Raw genomic sequence first — 27,441 nt, forward strand, 5'->3', positions numbered from 1 at the left:
ATCACTGGCGTATGACCATTAATAAGAACTCCGCGGCTATTTTTGCCAGCAGCGGAGTAAAAATACAGTTGAGTAAAGTCAACTAAAATCAAAGCAAAATGAAAATCACGTGTTAACCACTTTCTAATCTATACAGTAATTTACAGTCTTAATCTTCCACATGACCACCAGGGCATAGCCACCATTCCTCTGTATGCAAATATCAGCTCTACTCAACATGGCATTCACACCACGTCTTATGTGAGACGTCCTGCTTGGGGATATTGTGTAGTGTCCCTGGAGTGTATTAAAGTCTACAGTAGGTCTTCCAGATAGCCCCACAGAAAGAAATCCAGAGATGTAAGATCAGGAGATCTGAGAGGTCATTTTACTTGGTGCTTCAAAGCAATCACACGATTGCCAAATAATTCTGCAAAGTTTTCTGCCAATTACTGTAAAGAAAGACTCCCAGAAATAGCCACCAAGTCCTTATTATTTTACAGTTGTGGAAAGACAAGATGTTGATTCAGCTAAACTAACTCATACTTTTAACCAAAATCGGTATATCTCAAGTTAAGTAGTAGTATAGTATAGCCTGATAAAGCCGTGACAAGCGATAATAATATTATAAAGCTTTTGATACTCGATCGACCGAGATCACAGTTGTAATCTACCAAGCAGCAAGTTAAAAAAGCCCCTACCTCGACTCACTTTTTGAAACTTTGTCCCATTTGTAAAATGTACCGATTAAAATTGATCATATTATCAATTTAAAACATTCCAGAAGTGTTATGTATCTTTAATGTGACGAATTATTTTTTTTAAGCATTCTGTTATCTTGTTTTTGCATGGTAAGCCAATATCCTATTATATGTTTGTGTTATAATATTAATTTCATGATTAATGATTGAATTAAACGATAACAAGTAGGCATGTAATGACAGTGATGCTATTGTTAAAACGTTATATCACGTTGGATTGTTCCTGTATTTTGTTGAAAATAAAATAAAAACACCGATTTGCTGTTGATGTTCAAAAGGGATCAAGTTTCAAAAAGTGAGCCGAGGTGGGGGGCTTTTTAAACTTGCTGCTTTCTTTAACGTTGTCAACGTTTTTTGGTCGATTTCCTTTATTTTTATGAATATAGCCAAGCAGAGCTCCAAGCTTGGGAAAGTCATCAGGTTACGAAGTACTCCATAAAACGAAGAAAACGAAAAATAGATGTTTGAAATTATGTTAGCCTTGATTTATGACAATAAATAATTTAAATAATGAAGGAGGCGGCCTATATGCTTCACCCTAACAGGGCGTAAGACAATGCGAGACACAAAATAATATACCGTAAAACCTCGTCTATAAGCATATAGAGTGTTTTTGATGAAAGCTAAATTGATACGAGGCTGTCGTAAATATGCCAATACAATAGACGGGTTTTACAATAGTACTAATTTGTATAATGCTTTTAGCGGTAATTTATTTGATAAAACTCTACAAAGTTAAGTTGATGGCGCCTGAATTAAGTTATCTTTCATCAAAAACACTCTATATGCTTGTAGACGAGGTTTTACGGTATGCGATGATAAAAAACCCCCGATGCAAGCCCGAGAAATTATTATTTAAATGACGTGTTTGGGGCTCGAGCAAACTGACATATGAAAATATTGAGAGATAAAAAATCAGAACTCGGCGGGGATTGAACCCAAGTCGCTGGATTACCGGTCCAGAGTCTTACCACTGTATTTCCTAGCCCTACTAGTACAGGGCCTTTTTTTCTTTATTTTTTATACGCTATACTCGGAGACACGCTATACCCCTAGTTCCAGTAACTGTAACTCGTCGTACCTAGAGTTACAGTGCACTCTATAAATATCTTTTTCACAAATAAGAAACATCACAATATGTGGGCTCATTTTGGGCTCTAAGGATGTAGCTCAGGAACTCTCTCAAGGACAGTTTGGGCATGCACTGATGATTTTAAGCCCATTGTACCAGGGTTTGGGCGTGCCTGGATGATTTTAATCCCACTGTACTAGTCTATACTCACAAAGTTGAGGTAATTGATCTACATTGATCTCATCTTTTGGGTGGGTTCAAAATTCCCTGATTTGGCAAAACCTGCAATCTTCATGGGAGTAATTTACTTAGTGCAAAAGTGGTCAAAATATTGCTCTGCAAAAGGTCTTGATTTTCATGATTTGGATTTATCATATAGAGCAGCATTCTACTTGTGATGTTTCTACACTGTGTAGAGAGGGTGTACAGCATCTCTGAGGTAAAACTGCCAAATACAAGGTATGTTTCTTGATGCTTGAAGTTTGGATTTCTTAAACGTACAGTGCATCCCTATGTACCGCTGCAAGACTTCAGGTCCGTTTATCATGTTTATGATAAAGACTGAAGTCTTGCTGGCAGGACTAGCTATACCCCGAGAACTGCTAACCCACTAACCGCTGTCCCCATTTCTCGGGGACAGCGATTAGTGGGTTGTGAGCTATCACTGGGTGTTTAGCAGTTCTCAGTTTATAGCATGGTGTCTCGGAGTATATAGTGTGTAAAAAAAAGGGCCCTGTAGTAGGGCTAGTATTTCCTGAGTTCACAGTCGGTACTCGGGCAATCTCAACTTAAGTCCCCATAATAACTCTCTCATTGTGTCTCAGCGGCCAATTATATATAAAATAATGAAGAAGAAGGGCGTGAGACAATAATATAATTTAATTAATCTTGATCAGTCGTTTATTTTTAAAACTTGCTTTTTCACATCTACCGCGTGACTATAATGAGGGGAAATCTAGTTGGATCAATATTAAGCGCCAGTTGTTGGCGGTCTTTCGCGATTTGTGGTTTTAATTTGTTGGATATCCATTTCGCAATCTGGATGGATATCCAGTTTGAGCCGCAGTCGTTGGCCGTCTTTCGCTGTTTATGGTTTTCATTTCTTGGATATCCATATTTCGCGTTGGTGTTGTTTTGATCGAGAAATCTATCTACTATCCACGACGACACGATGGTTAATGTGTGGATAGAAGATAGAGATTGCTGGTATACCACGGCCAGTCGGCGTAGCGTCTTCAGTTTTAAAACGCATGAAAACAATTTTTTAGATTGTCCAATTTGGCTTCAATTTAGCTTGGCTAACATTTATGTATCTTAGCTGAAGTGTATGCTTACTTTTAACCGGAAACACAGGCGCTGAAGTATAAATTCCGACCATATAATGAGTCCGTTTAATTCGGCAACCTTGCTTGATCATAGTTGTTTTGACAACTGCCAACTGCGTCGGTGATTAAAGATTTGAGAAAATCCAGTGCTGGGCAAATCAATCCATCTCCCGATTTGCAAAGGTTGACTTGTCATTGCAAACTGATGGTGATACCCTTCCGGTTCTTGAACATGTGAGCCCAGCACTACATGTGTCGATCACCTATTTACAATGGGGACTGTGTGATGTCTGGCGATCACTCGAGAAAAATTGACACAAAATGACGTTTTTCGTGAGTATCGTCAAGGTGAATTGATGAAGGAATATAGCACATGTGTCACTAATATTTCAATAACAATATCCTCATATTTTTGAGACAATAATTAACTTGAGGAAGAAGTTTTTATTCATATGCATGATATTGGGCCCTGGATGGCAACCGTGTACATGTGCCAAACAAGGTACGTTACATGAGCACGTATACTTCCGCGTTCTAACTTTCGTATCACAAGCTATCGGTTGTTCATACGAAAGTTAGAAATTTTCGAACAAGTGTTGTTGGCAGTCTTTTGTGGTTTCTGGTTTTAATTTTGCCCTTAATTTCTTGCCACCCGCTCCACACCCCGGGATGCTTTTACTTAATTATTTTCTATAATTTAAATCCTATGGTGTCAAGAATTACGCTTCCATGGTATGATAATTTATCTTGCCATAATGACTCACAATTTTTGTTACGTCAACTTGACGTGACCCGAGGACGTGACATAATTGTCATATAATGTATATATACATTATTTTGTTCCTAAGTTGACTGGGCATGATAATTTATTTTGTTCTATGATATTTTTCGCTGGGTACAAAAATGCATTTAGGCCTACTTATTTGTTTATTTATTTGTTTATTTTGCGCATGTTTAGTAATGATAAAAGCCACATGTTGATCTATTTTCTGTTTAATTTTTATTTGTCTTTCGTGTAGAAACTGCATTTTGTTTCAACTGATGGTATTTTGGCATGCTTGAATATTTACATATATCGATCAGTAGGCCTATCCGATAATTAAATTTGAGACGCTCCATTTGACTGGGGGGGGGGGGCTGGAAGTTGAGGTCGGGGATTTTTTCCGCGTCGAAAGCGGCGAAGTTTTGTTGTGTTGTATGTTTGTGTGTGTGTGTGTGTTTTGCCACTGAAGTTCAGGTAAAAAAAAAGGATTATAAAAGGACCAACCAAATCAAACGAATTCTTCCTCTGTTTATGTATTTAAAGTGGTCATAGGCCTACCTTTGTTCGGCTAAATGTAGAATCATGTTTTAGGTCCTTTTCCATTTTCGAAAGACTTCATTCTTCAAAACAAATCCCGGAAATCAACAATATATCCTCTGAATGATTCCATCGAAAAATTACAATTATCCAAAATATATGATTTACGGGATGCATTTCAACGAAGATTCAACGAATAATTTCCATAATTGCATGCATATGGTTGTTCTTAAACCGAACAATCGATTCACGGAGAAGAATTTCATTGCTTAGCATCATTTCTTATGAGTACTTTCGATAATTTCCGTATGGCAAATAAAACAAATCATCATGAAGATAGGACATCCTTCATCTCCAATACAATCGTGTGTAGTAATATACAGAACGCAGCGCAGGTCTAGCTATCTTGAGGTGCAATTCATGATTGGCAACTAACAATCGGCGTGTCCTTCGTATCCTCCACTGTCAATTTCTTATCCACTCACTATCCTCACAAAAGCTTTGTGTTGATTACGTAATGTGTGGAGGCAAATTGCAATAAGTACAATGAAATAATGAGTAGGGCGGGCTCCGAGGCGGGTTTCTTCTTCATCTTACGTAACAGTATTGTTCTCCAAAAAAACCCGGAAGCTTGTCGTCTGGCGCTCTAGCTGAAATACAGCCGGGAATACAGCAAGATAATGTAAGATAGTAAATGTAAACCTGTATTTTAGCTAGAGTATCTCGAGCTAGGTGCAACACTGCAATGGTTTGTTATTGACCATTTGATATGAACCCGTGACTATTATGGCAATTCTCCTTGTTATGCAAAATAGAGACCTATTAAGGGATCTAAAATGAGCGTTTATTGCGTTTCGACAGTATTTTTTGTGGGACATGAGAGCACCTCAGACCTATCGAATTGCATTCTGAATACGAAGCATGTCTTTCTGATATCAAATAATTTTCATTTTTGAAAATCACAATATAATACAAATTTTATGACAAATTATAAAAATTTGATATTTTTCAAATTTTGATATATAACAGTCCTCGAAGTAAATTATATAAATCGAATGATATATTCTTAAAGTGTATGTAGCAGGGAGGAAAAGCCGACGGTCAATTGAAAATTTTGACCTTATATTGAAGATATGGATTTTTTTCCCAAAAAGACCTATTTTTTTTTTTTGGTGTTTTGGAAAAAAAATCCATATCTTCAATACGAAAGATCAACATTTTCAATTGATCGTCGGCTTTTCATCCCACCCACATACACTTTAAGTATAAATCATCAGATTTATAAAGTTTACTTCAAGTACTGTTATATATCAAAAATATCAATTTTTAATGATTTGCCATAAAATGTGTATTAAATTGCAAATTTCAAAAAATCAAAATTATTTGATATCAGAATGACATTCTTCGTATTCAGAATGCAATTCGATATGTCTGGTGTGCTCTAATGTCCCAAAATAAATACTGTCCAAACTTTCATACCCCAGCCCTTAAGCACATCTAATTCTATACTACAGGCCTACATCAGAAGTGGGTATAAACACTTGAACATGTTGAAGGATTTTACGAATCCACGTTTATCCAATTTGTATAACAAGCATTTTAAATCAATCCTAATAACATTCGCAGATTGTATGTAACAATCCAGCGTTTTAGAAGAGTAATAATAGGCATACTGTCAGTATAAAGCAATGGTTTAAGTCAGAGAATACACTCGAAATTGTTGATTCGTAGATCCCAATCCACTCGCTATCGCTCGTGGATTCGGATCTACGAATCAACACTTTCTCATGTATTCTCCTTAAGGGATGGGGTATGAACGTTTGGACAGTATTTATTGTGGGACATTAGAGCACATCAAACATATCGAATTGCATTCTGAATACGAAGAATGTCTTTCTGATAACAAATAATTTAGATTTTTTGAAATACACAATGTAATACACTTTACATTTTATGGCAAATCATTAGAAATTGATATTTTTGATATTAAACAGTACTCGAAGTAAACTTGATAAATCTGATGATTTATACTTGAAGTGTATGTAGAAGGGATGAAAAGCCGACGATCAATTGGAAATTTTGACCTTTCATATTGAAGATATGGATTTTTTTTTCCAAAACACCCAAAAAAAAAGTTCTTTTGTGGAAAAAATCCATATCTTCAATATGAAAGGTCCAAATTTTCAATTGATCGTGGGTTTTTCCGCCAAGCTACATACACTTTTAGAATATATCATTTGATTTATCAAATTTACTTTGAGGACTGTTATATATCAAAAATGTGAAAAATATCAAATTTTAATAATTTGTCATAAAATTTGTATTATATCGTGAATTTCAAAAATGAAAAATATTTGATATCAGAAAGACATTCTGCGTATTCAGAATGCAATTCGATATGTCTGATGTGCTCTCATGCCTCACAAAAAATACTGTCGAAACGCGTAAAACGCACGATCATGGTGATAATAAGCAGTTAATTACCCCATTAGCAGAGGTCAAAAGGTTGAAATAGCTCTTCTAATAGACGTGCTGAGGACTGATTGACTTGATCATGTTTAAATAGAACTGTTGATTATTTGCTATTTTCAGCAGGAAATATTGAAATTGAATAAGTTACACGGCACGATCCGCTGACCTTCACCAATATAGTAACCAATTAGGGGCTGTACAATAATTATGAGCCGGGGGGATAACATTTCCAAACGGCTTGCCAAAAATTATTGCCCCCCTCGCCTCTCGGCCCGCCAAAACTCGCCCCCCCCCCTTGCACATGTAAAATTGTTGGAATCCCAATTTACAAAGATTAAATGGTCTAGATACATGTATTTTGCCCCCGTTTCAGCTCGCCAAAAATTCTTGCCGCCCCCCCCCAATTTTATCATCCCTCCAGGGCTCGTAATTATCGCACAGCCCCTTATGTATATTGGAACTGCCTATCCTTTTCTACTGGGTTGTCAAAAAAGAACAAACCAAACAAACAAAAACACAGAAGTGAGCACAAACTAAGCCAAATAAACAAACTACTTCTAAATAATTATTTTGGCCTAATTTGAACGACATTTTGCTGCTTAGAATAATGAGATATATTTTCAAAACATGTTAAAGTTGCAACATGATCACTGTTATAGTATGTTGTAATATTACGTTATTATTCTTTTATCTATTCTATCATCAAGGTATACTTGGCAGAGTTCAGAGATGAAGATAACCAAATTATTCTGAACACAAATTGGTTCATGACAGAAGTAATCGGAGCCGCGTTTGCTGGTAAAGAGTTCACAAAGCAGATGGCACACTTACCAAACAAGCCATACTATACCTTGGACGAGCTGCGTGCTTTCTTTACAAAGAAGATTGATACTCCGAAACTTATACGGCTTTTAGATCATATGGATCTTATCCACGAGACAGAAGACAGTACTTACTTGTTACCGGGAAAGCTGCCAAGCGAAGACTCAGAGGTAGAGTGGGATCCCCAACGTGATTCATTTGAAATTAACGGAACAAGCATTGAGTGTTCTGGTGAAACAGACATATTTAATCCAAATGTGTACCCTTCTGTGCAAAAGAAAATTCTTGATGCAAATAGGAGGTCCTCGGCAGTATCACGGTCAACTGTAAAATATGCTAAGGGCTCTGTGGAGGTTTTGGTCCGACTTACGAAGCATAAGCGCTCTATCAATATCGCTGCCAAGTGTCCTGACAAGGACTCTATCGGAGATTGCTACAAAAGTCTACATGAAGCTAGTGATCTTATCCAATCTGAAATCTTTGACAGATCTCCAGGTACCAAGCTAAGTGTCAACTACATCAGTCATGAGTCATTGCAGACAAGCACGAATCTTGAAGATATATTGACATATTCTAAAGACAGTCTTATGCAAGCAGAAAGGGAAGACGATGGATTCTTAGCACGATTGGGAAACCCTGCTGATGTAACAACCAAGATCTTGTTTCCAGGCTACGACAAGATGTTCTTACACGAATTTGGTTCAGGATGTCGATATGAATGGCTTCCCAAGGATGCAGTCAGAAGATGTTTCCAACAATTAGACGAAGTTAACGAAGAATGGGAAGAAGACTACAGAGCGGTTGGCAAGGCCCTAGCGATCAAAACGAAAGAAGTAGATCAAATAGTAGAGAATAGCAAAAAACACGAGGAATCCCCAACCAACAACATCATCAAGACGTGGTGCAGAAAGAACAAAAGGAAGATGACAATAGGCATGCTACAAAAATTGCTGAGTTCTCTCAGTCTTGTAGCTAACAAGGACGCATTGGTAGCCGTAGATGAGGTGATACAGACATATGAAGCAAAGGTAATAATAATTATACGTAACGTGTTTAGGGTGTTATTACCTTGATTCATATGTCAACTGGTTTAAAGTAAAACTGATAAAATAATATCTTACAAATTATAAGTCATGAGAATACACGCTTTTGCTTATCACCAATATAATGCAAAATGCATTATGTGTATTACATTAAGTAATACAATACATATTGACAGTTGATCAACTGACTGGGCACCTCCATTTTGACCAGTTGTCGAGTTTACCATCATCAACATTAAATAAAACTTATTTTAATATTTTCTTTTTTTTAGCTTCCAGATGAAGGTTCCCGTAATGAAGTTTTCATACCGGGTAAGTGGTTGCATGATTCAGTCAAATTTTTGTCAGCATTTTGCTATAATCATGCTTTTAATCCATGTCAGGTGTTGCTTTATTCCTGACTTCTTTCTTCTTTGTTAATTATGTTTTGAGCTTAAATTGTATTAGCATCGTATTCTCATATTAATTAATCTGGCTGTATTACATTGTGATTTAAGACTTAGAATGAACTGAATTCCTCATTGTGATAGGCATATCTGAATACACCGTGGGTTTTAGGATTGCTTTGAAGCGCCAATGGAGTGCGCTGAAAGCGGGCGTGGATCTTGGAATGTTGGTGTCACGTCTACCTCCCGATATGCTCGCAAAAATGGTAGATTCCACCAATCAAAGACGAATTGAGAATGTCGAGACACTGTTGCAATTTTTGCTTCTCTGCGAAGAGGAAACCTGGCTCAAAACCTTCATCGATGCGCTACAAGGAGAAGCAAAACATCTTCAACTGGCTAAAGTACTGAACGAGGACTATGAAAACGTTTCCAGTTGTAACACGGTAAGCTAAGAGCAAATTAACGCCGGCAAAATGTTAAAAACAAACATATTACACACAAAATACAACCCTCAAGACAATAGTATACTAAAAGAGTGAAAAATAACAAATATCATAATGATCTTTTTACTGCATATGAAGCGGCAAGTAAAACCAAATACTGATTACAAACTGTAAATGTTGATTATGTTATTAACAACATACTACACCTGTAGTTCCTGAATTGAACAAGTTCCTTTTGATATATTACAGACAGAATCGGACAGCCCATCTGACGGCGCTTCAGGTCACAAGGAGACAAAAGAAGGTAAAACATGTTTCCTATTGCCACTCTATGCACATATTGGTGACTTTTGGATTTCATATATTACCATGGCTTCCATTTATATGGATTTTCTACATACTTCTTTTTACAGGCTTCCTTGTTCGTTTGATCTTTTGTTCGAATTCGAGTATATCAGTAGTACTAAATTATATTCCCAGTTATCCAGTTTGATTTTTATTGCTTATATCCAGGCCACCATTTTAAATGATCCTCAAGGTTTCCTTTTTTTGGAGAAGGCCTTCGGTTTGTTTTCCTTAAAAGAGTAGTAAGGGGTCGTGCTTACCTCCTCTCAGCCTACCAAAAAATCTTTGCCTCCCCTACTTTTCACATGCCAAATTTGTGGGATCACAATTTACAAACATATGGACTAGATATATGTTTCGAGAGCAGCGAGCAGGAAATTTTGCATATTTACTAGTTTCGGTACTGTTTTCCTAAGCCGTTTTAGAGCATTTTATTGAAAAGGCAGCCCATGAATGTGTGCTAGAAATAGCCTGCCTCCCCCTCCTTTCGTCTCGCCACCCCCCCCATTTTACCATCACATTACCATTGCACAGCCCCTTAGCAAGGTATTTAAGGTGGTACTACACCCCCTGATAAGTTTTGTGACTATGTGTGCATTTTTCTCAAAAAGTAACTAGACACTGGTAACAAAACTTATGTAGGCTATATTATAAAGGCAAGAAATCCAATTACTTCACTGAAATTCCAGTAATTCAAGACAAGTGGTTCATGAGGTACATTCTCAGTGTAGTAACTGGATTCCTTGCCCCCATAATATACATAAGGGTTGTTTTACAATCAGGGTACATTTCGGCTGAACACCATATTGTGCCCTCTTTCAAACATAAGATTTACTGAAAATTAAAAGTTGCCATGCCTAATTATTGGCCGCTATCAGTAATTCAAGACAAGTGGTTCATGAGGTACATTCTCAGTGTAGTAACTGGATTCCTTGCCCCCATAATATACATAACTCTTGTTACCAGTGTGTTATTATTTTTTGAGAAATATGCAAAAAATAGTCCAAATTTAACAATGTGTGTAGTACCACCTTAGGTAATGTGATGGTACACGATCATTGTGAGATTTTTTTCTGCTCACGCCACCATCGGTAAAACAGATACCAAAGGCTCGAAATGTCAATATAGTATACAGTAAATTGCCAACACTTGAGAATACGGGGAATCGACCACTCACATGGGTTTGATTTATACTTGATATTAACAGTTTTCTTTGGCATCAAAATAATCTAGGGAAATAACATTTGCAGGCTGAGCTATTATATGTGTACTGCTCTTTCACCTTTCATACAAAGCATTTTTGAGCAACAAAATCAATACATTTCATACCATTGCACAGCCCCTTAGCAAGGTATTTAAGGTGGTACTACACCCCCTGATAAGTTTTGTCACTATGTGTGCATTTTTCTCAAAAAGTAACTAGACACTGGTAACAAAACTTATGTAGGCTATATTATAAAGGCAAGAAATCCAATTACTTCACTGAAATTCCAGTAATTCAAGACAAGTGGTTCATGAGGTACATTCTCAGTGTAGTAACTGGATTCCTTGCCCCCACAACTGTAATATTTCATGTAATTTGGCCTACGGGCCACGAATTTGAAATAAATTTAATCTGAATCTGAATCTGTATATACATAAGGGTTGTTTTACAATCAGGGTACATTTCGGCTGAACACCATATTGTGCCCTCTTTCAAACATAAGATTTACTGAAAATTAAAAGTTGCCATGCCTAATTATTGGCCGCTATTAGTTCCACCTACCGACACGAAGAAACTGTTTGAAATGCTTAGCAAATGATGAAAATATACATTTCTGTATCATTTTGGGACAAAATAGCTGTCTCATTTGACCTTAGTGAACTTTGCAAATGAAATATCACTGCCAGTAATAACATGAAAACATATTTTGACAATTGAGAAGTAATGTTTGAAACATGATTATTCAAAATTGAGAACCATGTAAGATTGCGACCGTTTTATTAATTGTGCCATTTCTTCAAATTTATGTTGAAAATTCCGTCAAAAAATGTTCTCTCCGAATTCAGGCTCGTAATCCATAGTTAAAATTGACCAAAGATTAAAATTATATTTTCTTGAAAAACACTAATACATATCCTACAAACATAATAAACACTTAGCCCACTCGCACTTAGTTTCCATGTATCGCATGTTTGAAAGTTGGAAGTCATGGTTCCGTCAAAATGTGTCCTCTCCGAAAAATTGGGTATACAGAAACATGTACATAAAACATGTTTCTGGCATAACTTAAAAATCTGAACACTTGACACCTAAAATGTTTACAGATTTCCTATTTGACCCATCCACAATACAAAAACAAAGAAATTTATGAAAAACTAGACACTTCATTTTTCACCCCTAGTGAGACAAACGGTGTACCCTGATTGTAAAACAACCCATAACTCTTGTTACCAGTGTGTTATTATTTTTTGAGAAATATGCAAAAAATAGTCCAAATTTAACAATGTGTGTAGTACCACCTTAGGTAATGTGATGGTACACGATCATTGTGAGATGTTTTTCTGCTCACGCCACCATCGGTAAAACAGATACCAAAGGCTCGAAATGTCAATATAGTATACAGTAAATTGCCAACACTTGAGAATACGGGGAATCGACCACTCACATGGGTTTGATTTATACTTGATATTAACAGTTTTCTTTGGCATCAAAATAATCTAGGGAAATAACATTTGCAGGCTGAGCTATTATATGTGTACTGCTCTTTCACCTTTCACACAAAGCATTTTTGAGCAACAAAATCAATACATTTCATTTTTTTTAATTGCTCAACTTTTCTGGCTCTTAACATAGCAAAGATGTTGTACTATGATATAAAATGTACATAGCCCACTAACTGGATCTATTCGTAACAGTTTGGAAAGCTTTTAAATTAAGACCACAAAAAACGTCCAAATCTGATTTTGCAAATTGTTCACTTTTCAATATTGCATAGTATTACTGTGCAGTCATGTTATAGTGATCCGAGTATCGGATTAAACAATGATGCGAACCAGGGCTCCGCAGCGCAGCGTCTTGTGAAGGCCTCGCGTATAATTTGTTGAAAATAATAAAGGTAAAATACACGTGCTTGGGCCATTCATGCAACCTGGTGTGGCTGACCAAGTATTTTTGCGCGTGACACAGATATAGACACATTAATTACAGTTGAGGGGCCTGTCTCATGACATTTTCACGTCGTTAGACACTATGGACAGATGTTTTAAATGAAAAATTTCATGTATCAAAAACGCAAACCGAATAAACATTACCGCCGCCCCAAAAATCTGCGTACATATAAAAATGTGCTCGCCGCATACACATCTCACGTTTTGGGTAGCATTTTACCGTGCATTTGTTACTAATGAATGAATCAATGAATCAACGGAAGGATACGATGCATTGTTTAACTTCAATTACGATTGAGGTTACCACTTACACAGAGGTTTGTTTTTCTCTTCTAGACGTTGTACACGTTGTAACCGAAAGCGAAGACGGAGATAATACGGATGACATAGAAAAGCTAGGTAAGATCATGATTTACATTGTATACTGCAAAGAATTGCCGTAAGATATGACTGATGATTATTCTTCCAGCATCTTACGGAAACGAAAAAAAATGTGTTTGGGAATTAACCGGGTGAATAATCGTAGAATATTACGGTACCATCACCCCATCATCACAAGCTTCCCCTAAATAATGCGATCTTGGGGCATTTATACAACTTGGTGTGGCTCAGCAAATTATGGTAAGATCATGACGTGCATTATACACTGTGAAGAATTACTGTGCGATACTGCCTATTATTTATCCAGCGAAAACAGGAGAAAATACTTGTGCATGGGGATTTACAGAGGGCATAATGATCGTACATTTAATATTAGGGTATCATCACCTTATCATCACAAGCCTCGAGTCACAAGCTTCCCCCAGCTACTGCGATTGGAGCAACTTGGAATGGTTGCGCATCTAATTTTCGGGATATAAAGAATGGGCGCACAAATATGACATATTCGATACCAGTACGATATACTTTAAAAACGGGTTTATAGTTTGATTTTGTTTTTTATATGTTAATATAAATACAGCTGAAAACAAAGAGGAAGATAAAGAGGGTGGCTCCAAGAAGCAAGGTAAGATCGTGTAATACATTAAACATTGTAATGAATTGCGTTAAATCACTGCCAATTCTGCCAGCGTCTTAAGGAAAACGTAAGAAAAATAATGTCATGTACATAGGGATTTACAGGGTGTATAATAGTAAATCATCACCGTCATCTCTTATAATCAGAAACTTCCTTCAACTGCTGCGATCTTGCGTCGAGGATGCAACTTGGCTACTCGACTCTGCTAATAGTAGCGTACGAATGAATGGGCTCCCAGATATGGATACAATTTCCATTTGGACGGAAGGATATCGTCGTCTGGTTTACATTACTTTTTAATGTTTGCCAAATTACACCAAATCGGAACATGGATCGATTTGCCCAGCTCCACCCAAAGTGAAGAGAAGGCAATTAAGCTAGTGTCCCATTTCATTATTCCTCCGGGTCTTAGACACGGCTGAACTGAAAAACAAACTGGACCCCCCGAAAAAAAAAAAAAAAAAAAAAAACGTGGCAAGAATTTTCGCCCCGATTACGTCGAAGTTCAATTTTTAAAAGACGAACTGTTGCTAGGAAAACATACACGAGTGGTAAGAAAGTCTACTAGATGACCTCAACAAGCCAAGTCGTCTGTAAATATAAAGATGGCGACAAATTGTAACGAATAAGTGACCTTAATAGGAGCTAAAATACAATATCAACCCGGGGTCATAAGCAGAAATAGTTTCTGAAATATATATTGGACTATTCACAAATGAGCTGTATAATATTTTACAATATGTCTGTAATGGAAAGAAAAGTGCAATGTTCGTCATTTTTCAGTACAAATAATTTTTTAAAGACAAACTGTTGTTAGGAAAACATATAGGAATGGTAAGAAAGTCTACTAGATGACCACAATATAAGCCAAGTTGTCTATAAATATAAAGATGGCGACATATTGTAACGAATTAGTGACCCTTATGAGCTAAAATACAAGTTATATGCCAACCCGGGGTCTTCAGCAGAAATAGTTTCTTAAATATATTTGACTATTCACAAATAAGCTTTATAATACTTTACAACATGTCTGTAATGGAAAGGAAAGTGCAATGTTCGTAATTTTTCAGTAAAAATAATTTTGACAAAATGCTATTTCAAATGACGTTACGAATCTAATAAACACCAAGCCGCCATTCACCCAGATATAATATTAATATAATATTTATATGTGATGTCTATGAATAAAATATACCCCCAAACGGCCCACGCCCAGATGTAATAGCTGCATATATCTGACACATCTCGCGTTGCGTTTTGTGCGATGAATTACAGGGCGTTTGTTACCAACGAAATAATGAACGGATAATTCATAATGAATCAAAAATTTGGGTGTAGTATTTGACCAAACTATGTCAATGAAGGACCATGTGAAATCTGTTGTTAAAACAGTTAACTTTCATTTGAGGAACATCTATAGAATCAGGAGATATATCACGGTTGAAAGCTGCCACCACCTGGTTCGTTCGCTTATCCTATCCCGCCTGGATTATGCGAACTCGCTGTTGTTTGGAATTTCAGCTAAGGACAGATAAAAGCTGCAAGTACTGCAAAACAGGGCGGCTCGAGTCAATTTTAGATGCAATAGACTTCAGTCCTCAGCACCCCTGCGGAGAGAATTACATTGGTTGCATGTTAATGAGAGGGTTATCTTCAAAGTGCTGCTTTTGACCTTCAAAGGTATCAACAATCTCACACCTGGTTACCTGTCCTCATTACTCATTCAGTACAAACCAAGCAGGGAAATTTGCGCTCCAGTAGTAATTTTCAACTTCAAGTTTCTCGTACTCGACTGTCAATAGGGGACCACGCCTTCAATGTTGCTGCCCCACGCCTTTGGAACTTGCTCCCCCTCCATATCCGCCTTTCACCCTCAGTCAATATTTTCAAGAAATTGTTAAAAACTCACCTTTTTCCATCTCAGTAATGTTTTGTTCCTTATATGCATCCTTGGTATTTGCCTACATTTATTTTGTCATTATATTTGCTTTGGGGTTTTTAAAATTGTATTTCTTGCATTTTAATCATGTTAATAGGGTTTATTGATGATTTATCGTGTTGCTTTTTAATAGTTATTGTTGTACATGTAAGTGATATTTATTTTTGCTGTATAATTTTATATTATTGTGTTTTTAACCATGTTATATGCTTTTGTACAGCGCTGTGGTAATTTTTGATATAGCGCTCAATAAATGATGTGATATATATATATGGGCACAATGAGTAATTCAGCTCAACTGCTCTGTATCTAAAAATTGTGATTAGGGTTACCAATTTAACAGTAGGTGGTTTCCTTTCTCTTTTAGACGTTGAACATAGGCCTACAGCTGACAGCAAAGAGGAAGATAACGAGGGTGTCCCAGGAAAGCATGGTAAGGTCATGAAACATGATATGCATTATACACTGTAAAGAATTTATATTATATCCACAATTTCAAAAAATCAAAATGATTTGCTATAACCAGAAGGACATTCCGCGTATTCAGAATGCAATTTGATAGGTCTGGTGTACTCCCAGCTCCCACATAAAATAGTGTGCAAACGTTAATATCCGATTCCTTATACAATTGGGAAGTTACGCACGTGGCGTCGTGAACCGTTAAGGAGGGTCGGGGTACTGTAGCCTAGCCGTGTTTGCACGCAAATATCCGGGGCAAATACTGAGGCAAATAAGATAGAAACACAAGGGAAATGGTTTGGGTTCTATCACTCTGTAAAGGAGATCCAAAGGCTTAATTATAAAGCGTGTTATTTCCACCTCATATGTATGATTTATCTCGAGAGTGGTAAAACGTTAGCCATAAAACTGCAATATCATTGTATTACTATTAAGGTAAATGGTTAAAACTGGGAAAAATAGTGTCCCTTCATACCACTCGCCTTATTACAACGACATCGAACCATGAAGTGGGAAAGCTCAGTGGGGATCATTGCACAATTAGGGATTCAATCATGTTTCACCGTTGTTCATCACCGTTTAACAACTCGCGTCCGGCGCGTCTGCGTGCCATTACTTCGCGAGGGCAGCTTTAGCTGCCCGAGCGAAGTAAACCACGCAGACGCGCCGGACGCGAGTTGTTAAACGGTGATGAACAACGGTGAAACATGATTGAATCCTTTCAACAACGAAAAGAAGCTAAATATCGTATAATTCACGATTATTTTACGAGGAATGTCAGTTAATCATTGCCACTCAGCCTTACAAAACTTTGATGATTTCTCTTTTGATATCAGCAATAAAACTACAGAATAAAACGGCAATGTTTAGCCGCTACCTGAAAAATACTGAATTCGACTTGTAAGCTGGCATACACACAAAGGTTCCAGGCATGACGAATTTTACGCGCTCTTGCATAACGCGTAGTCTCGCTCGCGTTCGCGTATACGCTACACTAAAAGTGTGGGTTCATCACGGTTTAACAACGGTTGGCTCCTGTACAAAGGTATAGGAAGAGTTGTTGAATTTGTACATGACATGCAAGTCTACGGCGTAATTGGCAAACATTTGTGGGTCATTCAAATAAATCAATGATTAACAATTAATATGTGGCTCTTTTGTTATTTCAGGTCGTCATGTGATGATAAGCTACCAATGGGACACCCAGGAAAGGATGATAACGTTGAAAGATAAACTTCAACATGAAGGCTTCCAAGTATGGTTAGATATTCAGAATATTGGTAAGGTTGTGATTTCCATGCCTTTCCCATATTAAATGGAAACACATTTCCCACGAACCTTGGTGATGCAATCAAGCAAAATGAGTCTGATGTCGATAACAATGCAATGAGCTATTCTCCGAGCGTTATTTTGCTGAAGACCCCATCATAATTAGACTTACGGTTCGAAAGTTATGGTCATTTTAGTGCTGCTTAGAACAATAAAATACAAAGAAAGTTGAATGTTATTATTGCATATTTTTAAAAATCAATATTCCCGACATCCGACTCATTTTGCTTGATCGCATCCCTTAAATATAGGCTTATATCTTTATATAACATACGGCAGCACTAACGTCGCTATTTCCTAGCATTCCTAGCTAAAATCAAATGATATTGAAGATTAAGAAGATAAAAGCCGACGATAATGTCAAAGAGAAAAGAAGAAGAATATGTAGGTTGAACAAAAGTACAGAATTTAAAAATAGCCCATACTTCAAAACGTCACCATAGCTTGTGAGTGTTTTTTATGGCTCCCAGTCATATTTTTTTAAATCATATCCTATGTTAATCATCTTGTTGCTTATCTAAATTCGCATTTCGTGGTGTAGAGTATTTATCCAGTAAATCAGTGGACCATTACATTCTCTACATAACGGTCAAGGATAACCCGCGGTGACCAACAAACTCACATTTTCAACGAGTTTAGGTGCAGCTTTTGAATAGGCAGGCACCTTTTTCACCCAAAAAATAACCATAGCAACAAATTATGGGCTATTAAGACAAATGAGGGCATCAAAATTTTAAGAACAAACATGGGTTTTATTTTGATTTTGATGCGTAGATTTTGATTAAATACCACTAATTACACTCTCAGAACATTGGATAAAAAATGAATGGGCAGAAAACAGTTGGTTAAAAAATGCCCAACAATGGTTAAGATTCTTGAAGTTGGGCAAAATACAGTTTAATACATGGTTGGTCAAACCTGTCAATATGGTATTTACACAAACCTGGGTAAAAAACATCCTTTTCCCGCCAATAAAGTTGGGCAAAGTATGGTTTTGCCCAACCATGGTCACATGGTGTTCCTTTGCGAACTACGATTGGTCATTGTGTTGGGCAAAAATGCATTTCAGAAAACAAGATGGCCGATATGAGTGGCAAAGCGGTGGATCGGGGTCTTCAAGATCTGTTGGAGACATTTGAAGGTATGAAATTATATTATAACGTATATCATTTCATCGGGTATAACACTTAGTTTAAGTGTGTGCGAGGCCGAGACTGTGAGCAAGAATTATGATGCTTTATCGACGAAAACTACCACCACAACAGGGAAAAACTTTAAAGCTTTACCGGTTGTGGTGGTAGTTGTCGTCGATAAAGCATCGTAAGTCTTGCTCACAGTCTGGCCTCGCACACACTTAAACTAAGTGTTATACCCGATACAATGTTTATAATATAATTTCCTGCCTTCAAATGTCTCCAATTGGTTAAAATATGAACAATGAAATGAACTTCCCATTCATAGTGTTTAACCAACTATTGGTTATATTTTGCCCAACATGCTTTGCCCAACTGGTTGGTTACCGTAATGTTAACCAGCAGTTGGACAATGTTTTAACCAACCTGTGGTTATATTGTTAACCAACCCAAGTTGGTTAACAATATAACCAACTGTTGGGCTGTTCACCTGTAAATACATGGTTGGTTAACATTTTAACCAAGTTGGTTAAAATTTTTAACCAATGTTCTGAGAGTGTAGAGATAGGCAGTGCTTGAAAAAACCAATGGGATCATTTTTGTGGAGGGCATCTGAAAAGGATGATTAAAAATCTCTGAAAATGCCAAGATGTATAGCCAAAAATATGCAAATTTCAGAGTAACATGCAGAAATGACATGTTTTCTACCATTATGTTATAGTTTTGATGAAAACTCACCCCAAATTCATCCTCTGCATATCGATTTCCCACGCAGCCGGTGTACCTATATCTAGTCTCATAAAAGGAGGGCGCACTGTAAAATTGTGGTCTTTACACTTCAGGGGTTTAAAACGAAACAAAAATCTTATGTTGAAATATTAGTCATTTGGGGAATCAACCTTCTACTCTTTATTGATAATAATGTCTTTACAATGTGAGAGTTCCATGTATGAGAAAATCGTGATTGAAATCAATGATGTTTACATTGAAAATGTTATAGGGAATTTGAGGTATTGAACCTTCTGAGCTATTATCTCGTAATGAAGGGATACTTATTTTATATGATGTGTATAGGGTCCATGCACAGCAACGTATATGCGCAAGAGACCTCATTTTGCAATGTAATTTGTGGCAGAAAATCATTTTAAGCGTATTGGCCCGTACCGGAAATAATTGTTTACATGACATATGACCCCAATTATGTGTGATTGATATTATTTTGTTATTTCATTTGTGACAGAAGCAGCATTTTATAGGTATTTAACCCCATACCAAAAATGATCCAAAATGACATTTGAACTTCACTTATGTTTGCAACATAATATAGACAATAGCTTTAGCCGATGCATATGTGCAAGTGACATCAGTGTAATGTGTACATTGCGGCAATGGTAATTTGAAGGTATTTAGTTAACCGGTAATGACTCGCTAATGACCTTTGGCCCCGATTTTGTGTTCACCCTATGGATACTGGGAATAGCCGATGTATTTGTGCATAATTGCACAAGTTGACATCCTCAGGCAGGACAGGCTTCTCATCAGACGTGATTATCATGTTGAGGAGAGACGAAATCTGCATACAGAGGAATTGTGGTCTTCCACATGACCACCATTTGTAAAGAAAGTGGTGATTTTCATGTTGTTTTGATTTTAATTGACTTTGTGTAACTGCGTTTTTACTTGGATCTCAAAAATAGCTCTGAATCTAGTCTTTATTAGTGGTCATACGCCAGTGATTTTACAGTTGTCGGAGGACAAGATGTTGATTCAGCTAGAACAAATGCCTCATTTTCCTTTAATCTTGTGGCATTTTTCAAACTATACTTTATTTTGATACGCACTGTATATAGCTTATAAGGCCTATACGGACTCTAAAAATGGGACTCAATACTGCGTGCATGATAACGTAGGATCCATGTATGGGCGAAATGAAGAAGTAACTTATAGAAAAAAAAAAACGTTTTGTGCCATAATGACCTTTGTATAACCTCTGACCTCCAGTTGTTCACATGACGACATTTGTGCTACCAATCACTTGTTTTAACGACCAACTGATATTAATATGTAAATACCGTAGTATTATTGAAGGTCTGTTATTAGAATTATAAGCTATCATATACATGTAAAAGTTAATTCGGTTGTGTGCGATGTGTGTGTTTTTTGTTACAGAAGGGAGTATTCTCGAAAGCATGGGCAAAGCGGTGGATAATGCTGATGTCGTTCTTGCATGTGTAACACAGAAGTACCAAAACAGCAAAAATTGCAAAACAGGTGTGATGAATATTTCACTTTATCCTTAAGAATATAAAGAAAAATACAATGATGAAATGGACATTTCTGGAATCAGAACCATATTACACTCAAAATTGATGTTTATGTCTTGTGGAAATATATTATCAACTTCACGTCATCAAACATTTGTTAGAAGTTAAACATGACTTGGAATAGATTAAATAAATAAGAGATGTTGCATCGCACATTCTACGTCGAATAAAGAGTATGCAGCGAGCCCTAAGTATGAACATATTTGACAGGCTACTGCGACTGCGTCCATGTACAGTGATGTATCCATTGAATCCATTCGAAATATATTAACTGGTAATATGGACGGTAACCACATGATGTAGATAATTTGGACAGGTCAAGATAATTTGAATAGTTGGGCAATTCCAAGCATCATTCCGCAACGCGAAGTTTGCATATGCAATTAAATTAGGGTCATTTGGGAAAGTTTCTCCTACTTTAATCTTTCACTTACCAAAAATAGGTTCCATTATACTATTCACCTACTTAATTGACTGCTGCATTAAAAAGAATTCATGTGCAAACTTCGCGTTGCGGAATGGTGGTGCTTGGAATTGCCCAGTTGGCTGATGCATTAAAAAGAATTCATGTGCAAACTTCGCGTTGCGGAATGGTGGTGCTTGGAATTGCCCAGTTTCACTTTAATGAACTGTCCACACATCTGAATAATCCGACAGGTCAACATACTTTGAACAAGAGAAATACAATGATATAATGCTAGAAATCCTAAGTAAAATTTAGGGTTTCTAGACATATTCTAGCCAACGTTGAAATGTATTAACGGTTCAATTTATAATTATGTACATCGTCCAACATATCTTGCTGGCAAAATATTAATGGCGTTTACCATTCATATAACAGGTTCTCCTCGACTAATATTGGAATAAACTAATGAATATAAAGTAGCAGTTTCGTTTAATTAATGCAAATGTAGGGATAATTTAATAGTTCTTACCTTTTGTTTCTATTTCAATTTCAGAAGCCGAGTATGCATACAATAGCAACGTCCCTATAATCCCTCTCAAAGTAGATCACTTCAAACCAAAAGAGTGGCTGGGAGCAATCTGCGGTACAAAAATGTATTATCATGTAGGCACCGACGAAATGCTCAATAGAAACTGGAATGGTCTTCTCAGAGATATAAATGCACGCATTGGATCTGGTAGGTATATATATATCAATACAATGTGAGCTTAATAGTATGACAATTATATAACAATAATTTTAGGTTATCTTTACCTGTGCTGTGTAAAACCCTCAATTCTTAACGAATTATAAGTTAAAAAACGGATTATAAGGGTAACCTACTTAGCCAATATCAGAAATATGCAACGTTTTCCCGCCAGTGTAACAAATCTCAGAATATCGTAAGTATATCGTAATTAATTTTTTCATCCACATTCCATTCTAAGCCATTATTAACTATTAACATATACAACTCTATTCAGTGGCAAATATTTTCAACATTTGGCAGGTCCATCCCAAGAACAAACTACCACTTTTTTCTTTCAAAACCATGCTTGGCATGAATGTTACTTTGGATGAAAGAAGTAAAATAAGCACGCCTCAAATTTTTCCTTTAATCTAAGATGGCGGCCAAAATTTTAAACTTCCACTAAATCCTTAAAAACTCTATATATAGCTGCCTTTGAAAGCAATTATGAAATGACACAGTAAGTTAATGAGTCTTTTATGGTATTAATATACAACTACAAAAACTTCAAAGTTGCTTGTATGTTCATAAAAGCATGATAATCAAAATAAATCTAGAAGCCACTACTAAAATCTACATGAATCCAAGATGGTGCCCAAATTCATAAACTAGTCATTCCATGCTAATTTAAAACGGACTCAGTGTACACCTAACATCTTGGATGTAATTGTCCTACCATTGGTCACGGGTACCTTTTGTGCTCCTCTAGGTGCGATCACAAGAACAATTAATTCGATTTTTCCTCAAAAATTTCGCGATCTTGAGCATGACGAGCTAAATTGGTCAATATAGTACGTGGCGCAATGTGTTTCGGATTTTACTTTCCTACATTACTGGAACCAATTCTTTTTTGCATCCTTAATCCTGAGATGATAAACAATTTGATTGGCATTTTTTCTATGCCCACTCTGGTTCCCACGAGGAGTCAAGGTTCACAGTGGGACCAAATCTTAAAAGTATTCCCATTATTTTGTAATTTATCTCAAATTGTTCCACTCATCAGAGGAAAAATAATTGTCTGGATTCTGCTGCAATTAGTTTTGAGGAATTTCACATCGCGGCTAGAATATGAACCTTTAAAGGAAATACTTCTTTATTATTGTTACACAGATGCTGACCATGATCCAGAAACCAACACAGGTAAGAATATGATTGCAAAAACTTGCGCACCCTACACAAAGACCCACACAAACATGAACGCTCCACGCACACCCATTTCCATCACCAACTGTATACTCTATCTTGGACTCTAAACACAAAATAGTCATAATTTCGGTGTTAAAATAGTAAAACCAATAGCAATTTATAAAAGTCGATCAGAAATAATGTGCAGTTTTGCACTGTGGACTTTAAAATAAATATACCTAGAGGTGTACCGACCGGGAGCAGGGATATTCAAGTTGCCCACCTAGGTGTACGGACCGGGAGCAGGGACATTCAAGTTGCCCACCTGGCCAGAAATACCGGAATATAATTGACACAAAACTCGATATGTCGGCACCTTCCTTTTGGTCTGTTTTCGACAAAAATTAACCCCAGCGTGCCCAAGTTTAACATTAAAATTATGCCTTTGTTCTAGTAACGTCATTATCAGAGCGAGTCAGCATGACGATTTTGCAATTTAGCCATTGTATTTACTTACAATTGTTAACAAGTGCACCCTCAAGTTTGCCAAGATTTTAAAGACTCTCGCATATGTTTTATTGTCTTGATATTTTTCCATTCTGGGTGTAACCAGGATATGAAACCAACCTATACTGTAATACTTGCATGGAAATGGCGCGTAACTATAGCGGCGTGCAATTGCCTCTGAATTTGGAAATCATCACTTTTTAAATTAAACTTAAAAGTTATGCAGTACCGTAAACATGACTTAATAGAGAGGTTAATCCGATTGAAATAAACCAGCAGCATTATAATTTTATTTTAATTTTCTTTCTTTCTTTCTTTCTTTCTTTCTTTCTTTCTTTCTTTCTTTCTTTCTTTCTTTCTTTCTTTCTTTCTTTCTTTCTTTCTTTCTTTCTTTCTTTCTTTCTTTCATAATAAGTATAATAAATAAAGAATCAAACATTCTTTAATAACACTAGGGGTGTCTGAGAACATATTGAGATGGAGGACTGTTCTGAATCGACAGAGGCCAAAGCTACAAGCGGACATGGATCCTAAAATGTTGGTGTCTCGTCTGAAATTTCTATCGCAACACGAGTGCGCAGAGATTGAAAAATCCAGCGACCCTGTCGAGACACTGCTAGCAATTTTGCTTCGTTGCAAAGAGGAGGCCTGGCCCAATGCCTTCATTGATGCACTGCAGGGGAAACAAAATACGTGCATCTGTCTAATGCATTGAAAGAGTTCGAAAACGTGGCCAGTGAAATCAAAGTAAGCTAAGGGTAAACCAAGGGTGGCAAAATAAACAAACACATGTTAACCTCAAGACAATAAACAAAGAAAAATAAACATCATTAAGTAGTCTTTCCACTGTGTAAAGCTGAAGATTAGAGTAACCACGTTATTTCAAAAAATATTCCATCTTTATTTACCTTTAATTCTCATTTCGCTCAACGACAGATACAAACGGATAGCCCATCTGGTAGAGCTTCTGGCTTCACGGAGAAAACGGAACACAGCACAATGGAGTCCCCGCGTCCTGCAAGTTCGAATTCAGATGATGATGAAGACTGAGCTTTACCCGTCAGAATTAGGTACTAAATTGTCTTCTTGATAATCCAGTTTCAGTAAACCTTCAAAGCTGTTCTTTATTACAGTTGATTCTATTAAATACATTCATTCAGTCAATGACTTAAGTCGTTGGTCATCCTTTGCTTACATTTTAGAGAAAATGATATCGACCAACCACCCATCTAGATCTAGCCTCGAGGATGTGTGGAAGGGCGTGTACGGGGCTGGTGAACCTTCATGAGCTTAAAATAAGTTTTATGAGATCTTCTAAGGTATATGGACATACACGTGCCATTTACATTAAAATAGTCTTTTCCTTTTATAGTATAAAAAAACAAATACATATTTGGCACGATTTGTGAAAAATAGCTGTTGTCCTAATTGTGTGAGTTGTGTAGAACAAGGATACTTCAATTGCATATTAAACGGCTCATGTCATACATCATACCCATTACAGAATATTACAGAACAAGGGCTATTTGTACATTTTTTTAAAATATGTTTAAAAAAAATATTTCAGATTTTTCAGATTTTAGCGTAATTTTATCCTTCAGGGGAAGGGGTACTTACACTATGAGGTAGAGAAGATCGGGGAGTGTCCCCTCCCCCTACATTTTTTATACCCCTCCAATAAGTTAGTAATTTACCGGAAAAGAATGACTGCCCAATTTACATTGTACACTAGGCTACTCAGAGAAAATGGTTACGGTTCGCTATCTCTAAGGTTCGCTATCTCTAAGGTTCGTTATCACTAATTACGAAAAAGGTTCGCTATACCTAAGGTTCGATATCACTAATTTTGAAAAAGGTTCGGTATTTCTAAGGTTCGATATCACTAATTTTAAATAAGGTTCGCTATCTCTAATTTTAAATAAGGTCCGCTATCACTAATTTATTGAAGGTTCGCTATCTCTAAGGTTCGCTATCACTAATTTAAAATAAGGTCCGCTATCTCTAATTTTAACAATCCCGGTATTCCTAAGGTTCGCTATCTCTAATTTTAGATAAGGTCCGCTATCTCTAAGGTTCGCTATCTCTAAGGTTCGCTATCACGCTATCACTAATTTCAAATAACGTTCGCTATCTCTAATTTTAAATAAGGTTCACTATCTCTAATTTTAAATAAGGTTCGCTATCTCTAATTTCAAATAAGGTTCGCTATAGCGGTCCTTATTTAAGATTAGAGATAGCGGACCTTATTTGAAATTAGAGATAGCGGACCTTATTTAAAATTAGAGATAGTGGACCTTATTTAAGATTAGTGATAACGCCTCTTAGGTATAGCGCACCTTAATCGAAATTAGTGATAACGAACCTTAGAGATAGCGAACCTTAATTAATTAGGGATAGCGAACCTGAAACAAAATTAGTGATAGCGAACCTTAGGTATAGCGGACCTTTATTGGAATTAGTGATAACGAACCTTAGAGATAGCGAACCTTCAATAAATTAGTGATAGCGGACCTTATTCAAAATTAGTGATAGCGAACCTTATTTTAAATTAGTGATAGCGAACCTTATTTATAATTAGTGATATCGAACCTTAGAACTAGCGAACCTTATTCTAAATTAGTGATATCGAACCTTAGAAGTAGCGGACCTTTTTTAGGTATAGCGAACCCTTTTCTCTATTAGAGATAGCGGGATTCTGATCTCCATAGACTTTACACGTTAGTGATAGCGAACCTTAGAGATAGCGAACCTTAGAGATAGCGGACCTTAGAGATAGCGGGATGTCACCGAGAAAATAAGGCGAACACTTCACGGTTTCCTCCAGAGGATGTTTAAAGGCATTCCCATAACCCAATGGGGTTTCTGACCTTGGTATGTCTGGCCTTTGTACACATGTGGCATAGTTGACTATACCTTGCATTGGGATTGTGTGCAAATATCTGGTGTTTGCATCCTTTTATTTAACATTCAAAACATTGAGACTTATGAATAAAATTAATGCAGCGGGACAATAATGAATGTTTCCTGTAAGAAATTCAAATATAAGTTATAAGTCTCAACTATTTGCCTGTTGACTGCAGTTTTAAAATTACCATTTTGTGTGTGTGGCAATGGGGACTTTGCCTTTAAGATTAGGTTATATTGATCAAATTTCCCAATCATAGTGCATTGTAGGAATGCCTTTAAGCCTCCTCTGGGTTTCCTCTATGCGATGATGTGCCTCTCAAATGGGCAAGGTTTTTTTCGCTAGAAATGTAAATACCGTAGACATGGATATATTTCATGATATTTTTCATGAAATGAACGTTTAACG

At 36.7% G+C, this 27,441-nt stretch overlaps 1 protein-coding gene across 1 annotated transcript in view; it reads left to right on the forward strand.

The window, feature by feature from the left end:
* LOC140143556 (death-associated protein kinase dapk-1-like) overlaps window positions 1–24,843 on the forward strand; it is a 35,242-nt gene extending 10,399 nt beyond the window's left edge. The window contains exons 7-18 of the mRNA XM_072165380.1: window positions 7,617–8,759; window positions 9,047–9,086; window positions 9,305–9,606; window positions 9,856–9,910; window positions 13,438–13,500; window positions 14,063–14,107; window positions 16,426–16,491; window positions 17,687–17,797; window positions 21,149–21,250; window positions 22,263–22,445; window positions 23,607–23,636; window positions 24,584–24,843. Coding sequence (XP_072021481.1) covers window positions 7,617–8,759; window positions 9,047–9,086; window positions 9,305–9,606; window positions 9,856–9,910; window positions 13,438–13,500; window positions 14,063–14,107; window positions 16,426–16,491; window positions 17,687–17,797; window positions 21,149–21,250; window positions 22,263–22,445; window positions 23,607–23,636; window positions 24,584–24,843 — 2,400 coding nt within the window. The remainder of the gene's footprint in view (window positions 1–7,616; window positions 8,760–9,046; window positions 9,087–9,304; window positions 9,607–9,855; window positions 9,911–13,437; window positions 13,501–14,062; window positions 14,108–16,425; window positions 16,492–17,686; window positions 17,798–21,148; window positions 21,251–22,262; window positions 22,446–23,606; window positions 23,637–24,583) is intronic.
* Window positions 24,844–27,441: the final 2,598 nt, after the last annotated feature.

Source organism: Amphiura filiformis, unplaced genomic scaffold (assembly GCF_039555335.1).
Source record: "Amphiura filiformis unplaced genomic scaffold, Afil_fr2py scaffold_23, whole genome shotgun sequence".
Classification (NCBI taxonomy): Eukaryota; Metazoa; Echinodermata; class Ophiuroidea; order Amphilepidida; family Amphiuridae; genus Amphiura; species Amphiura filiformis.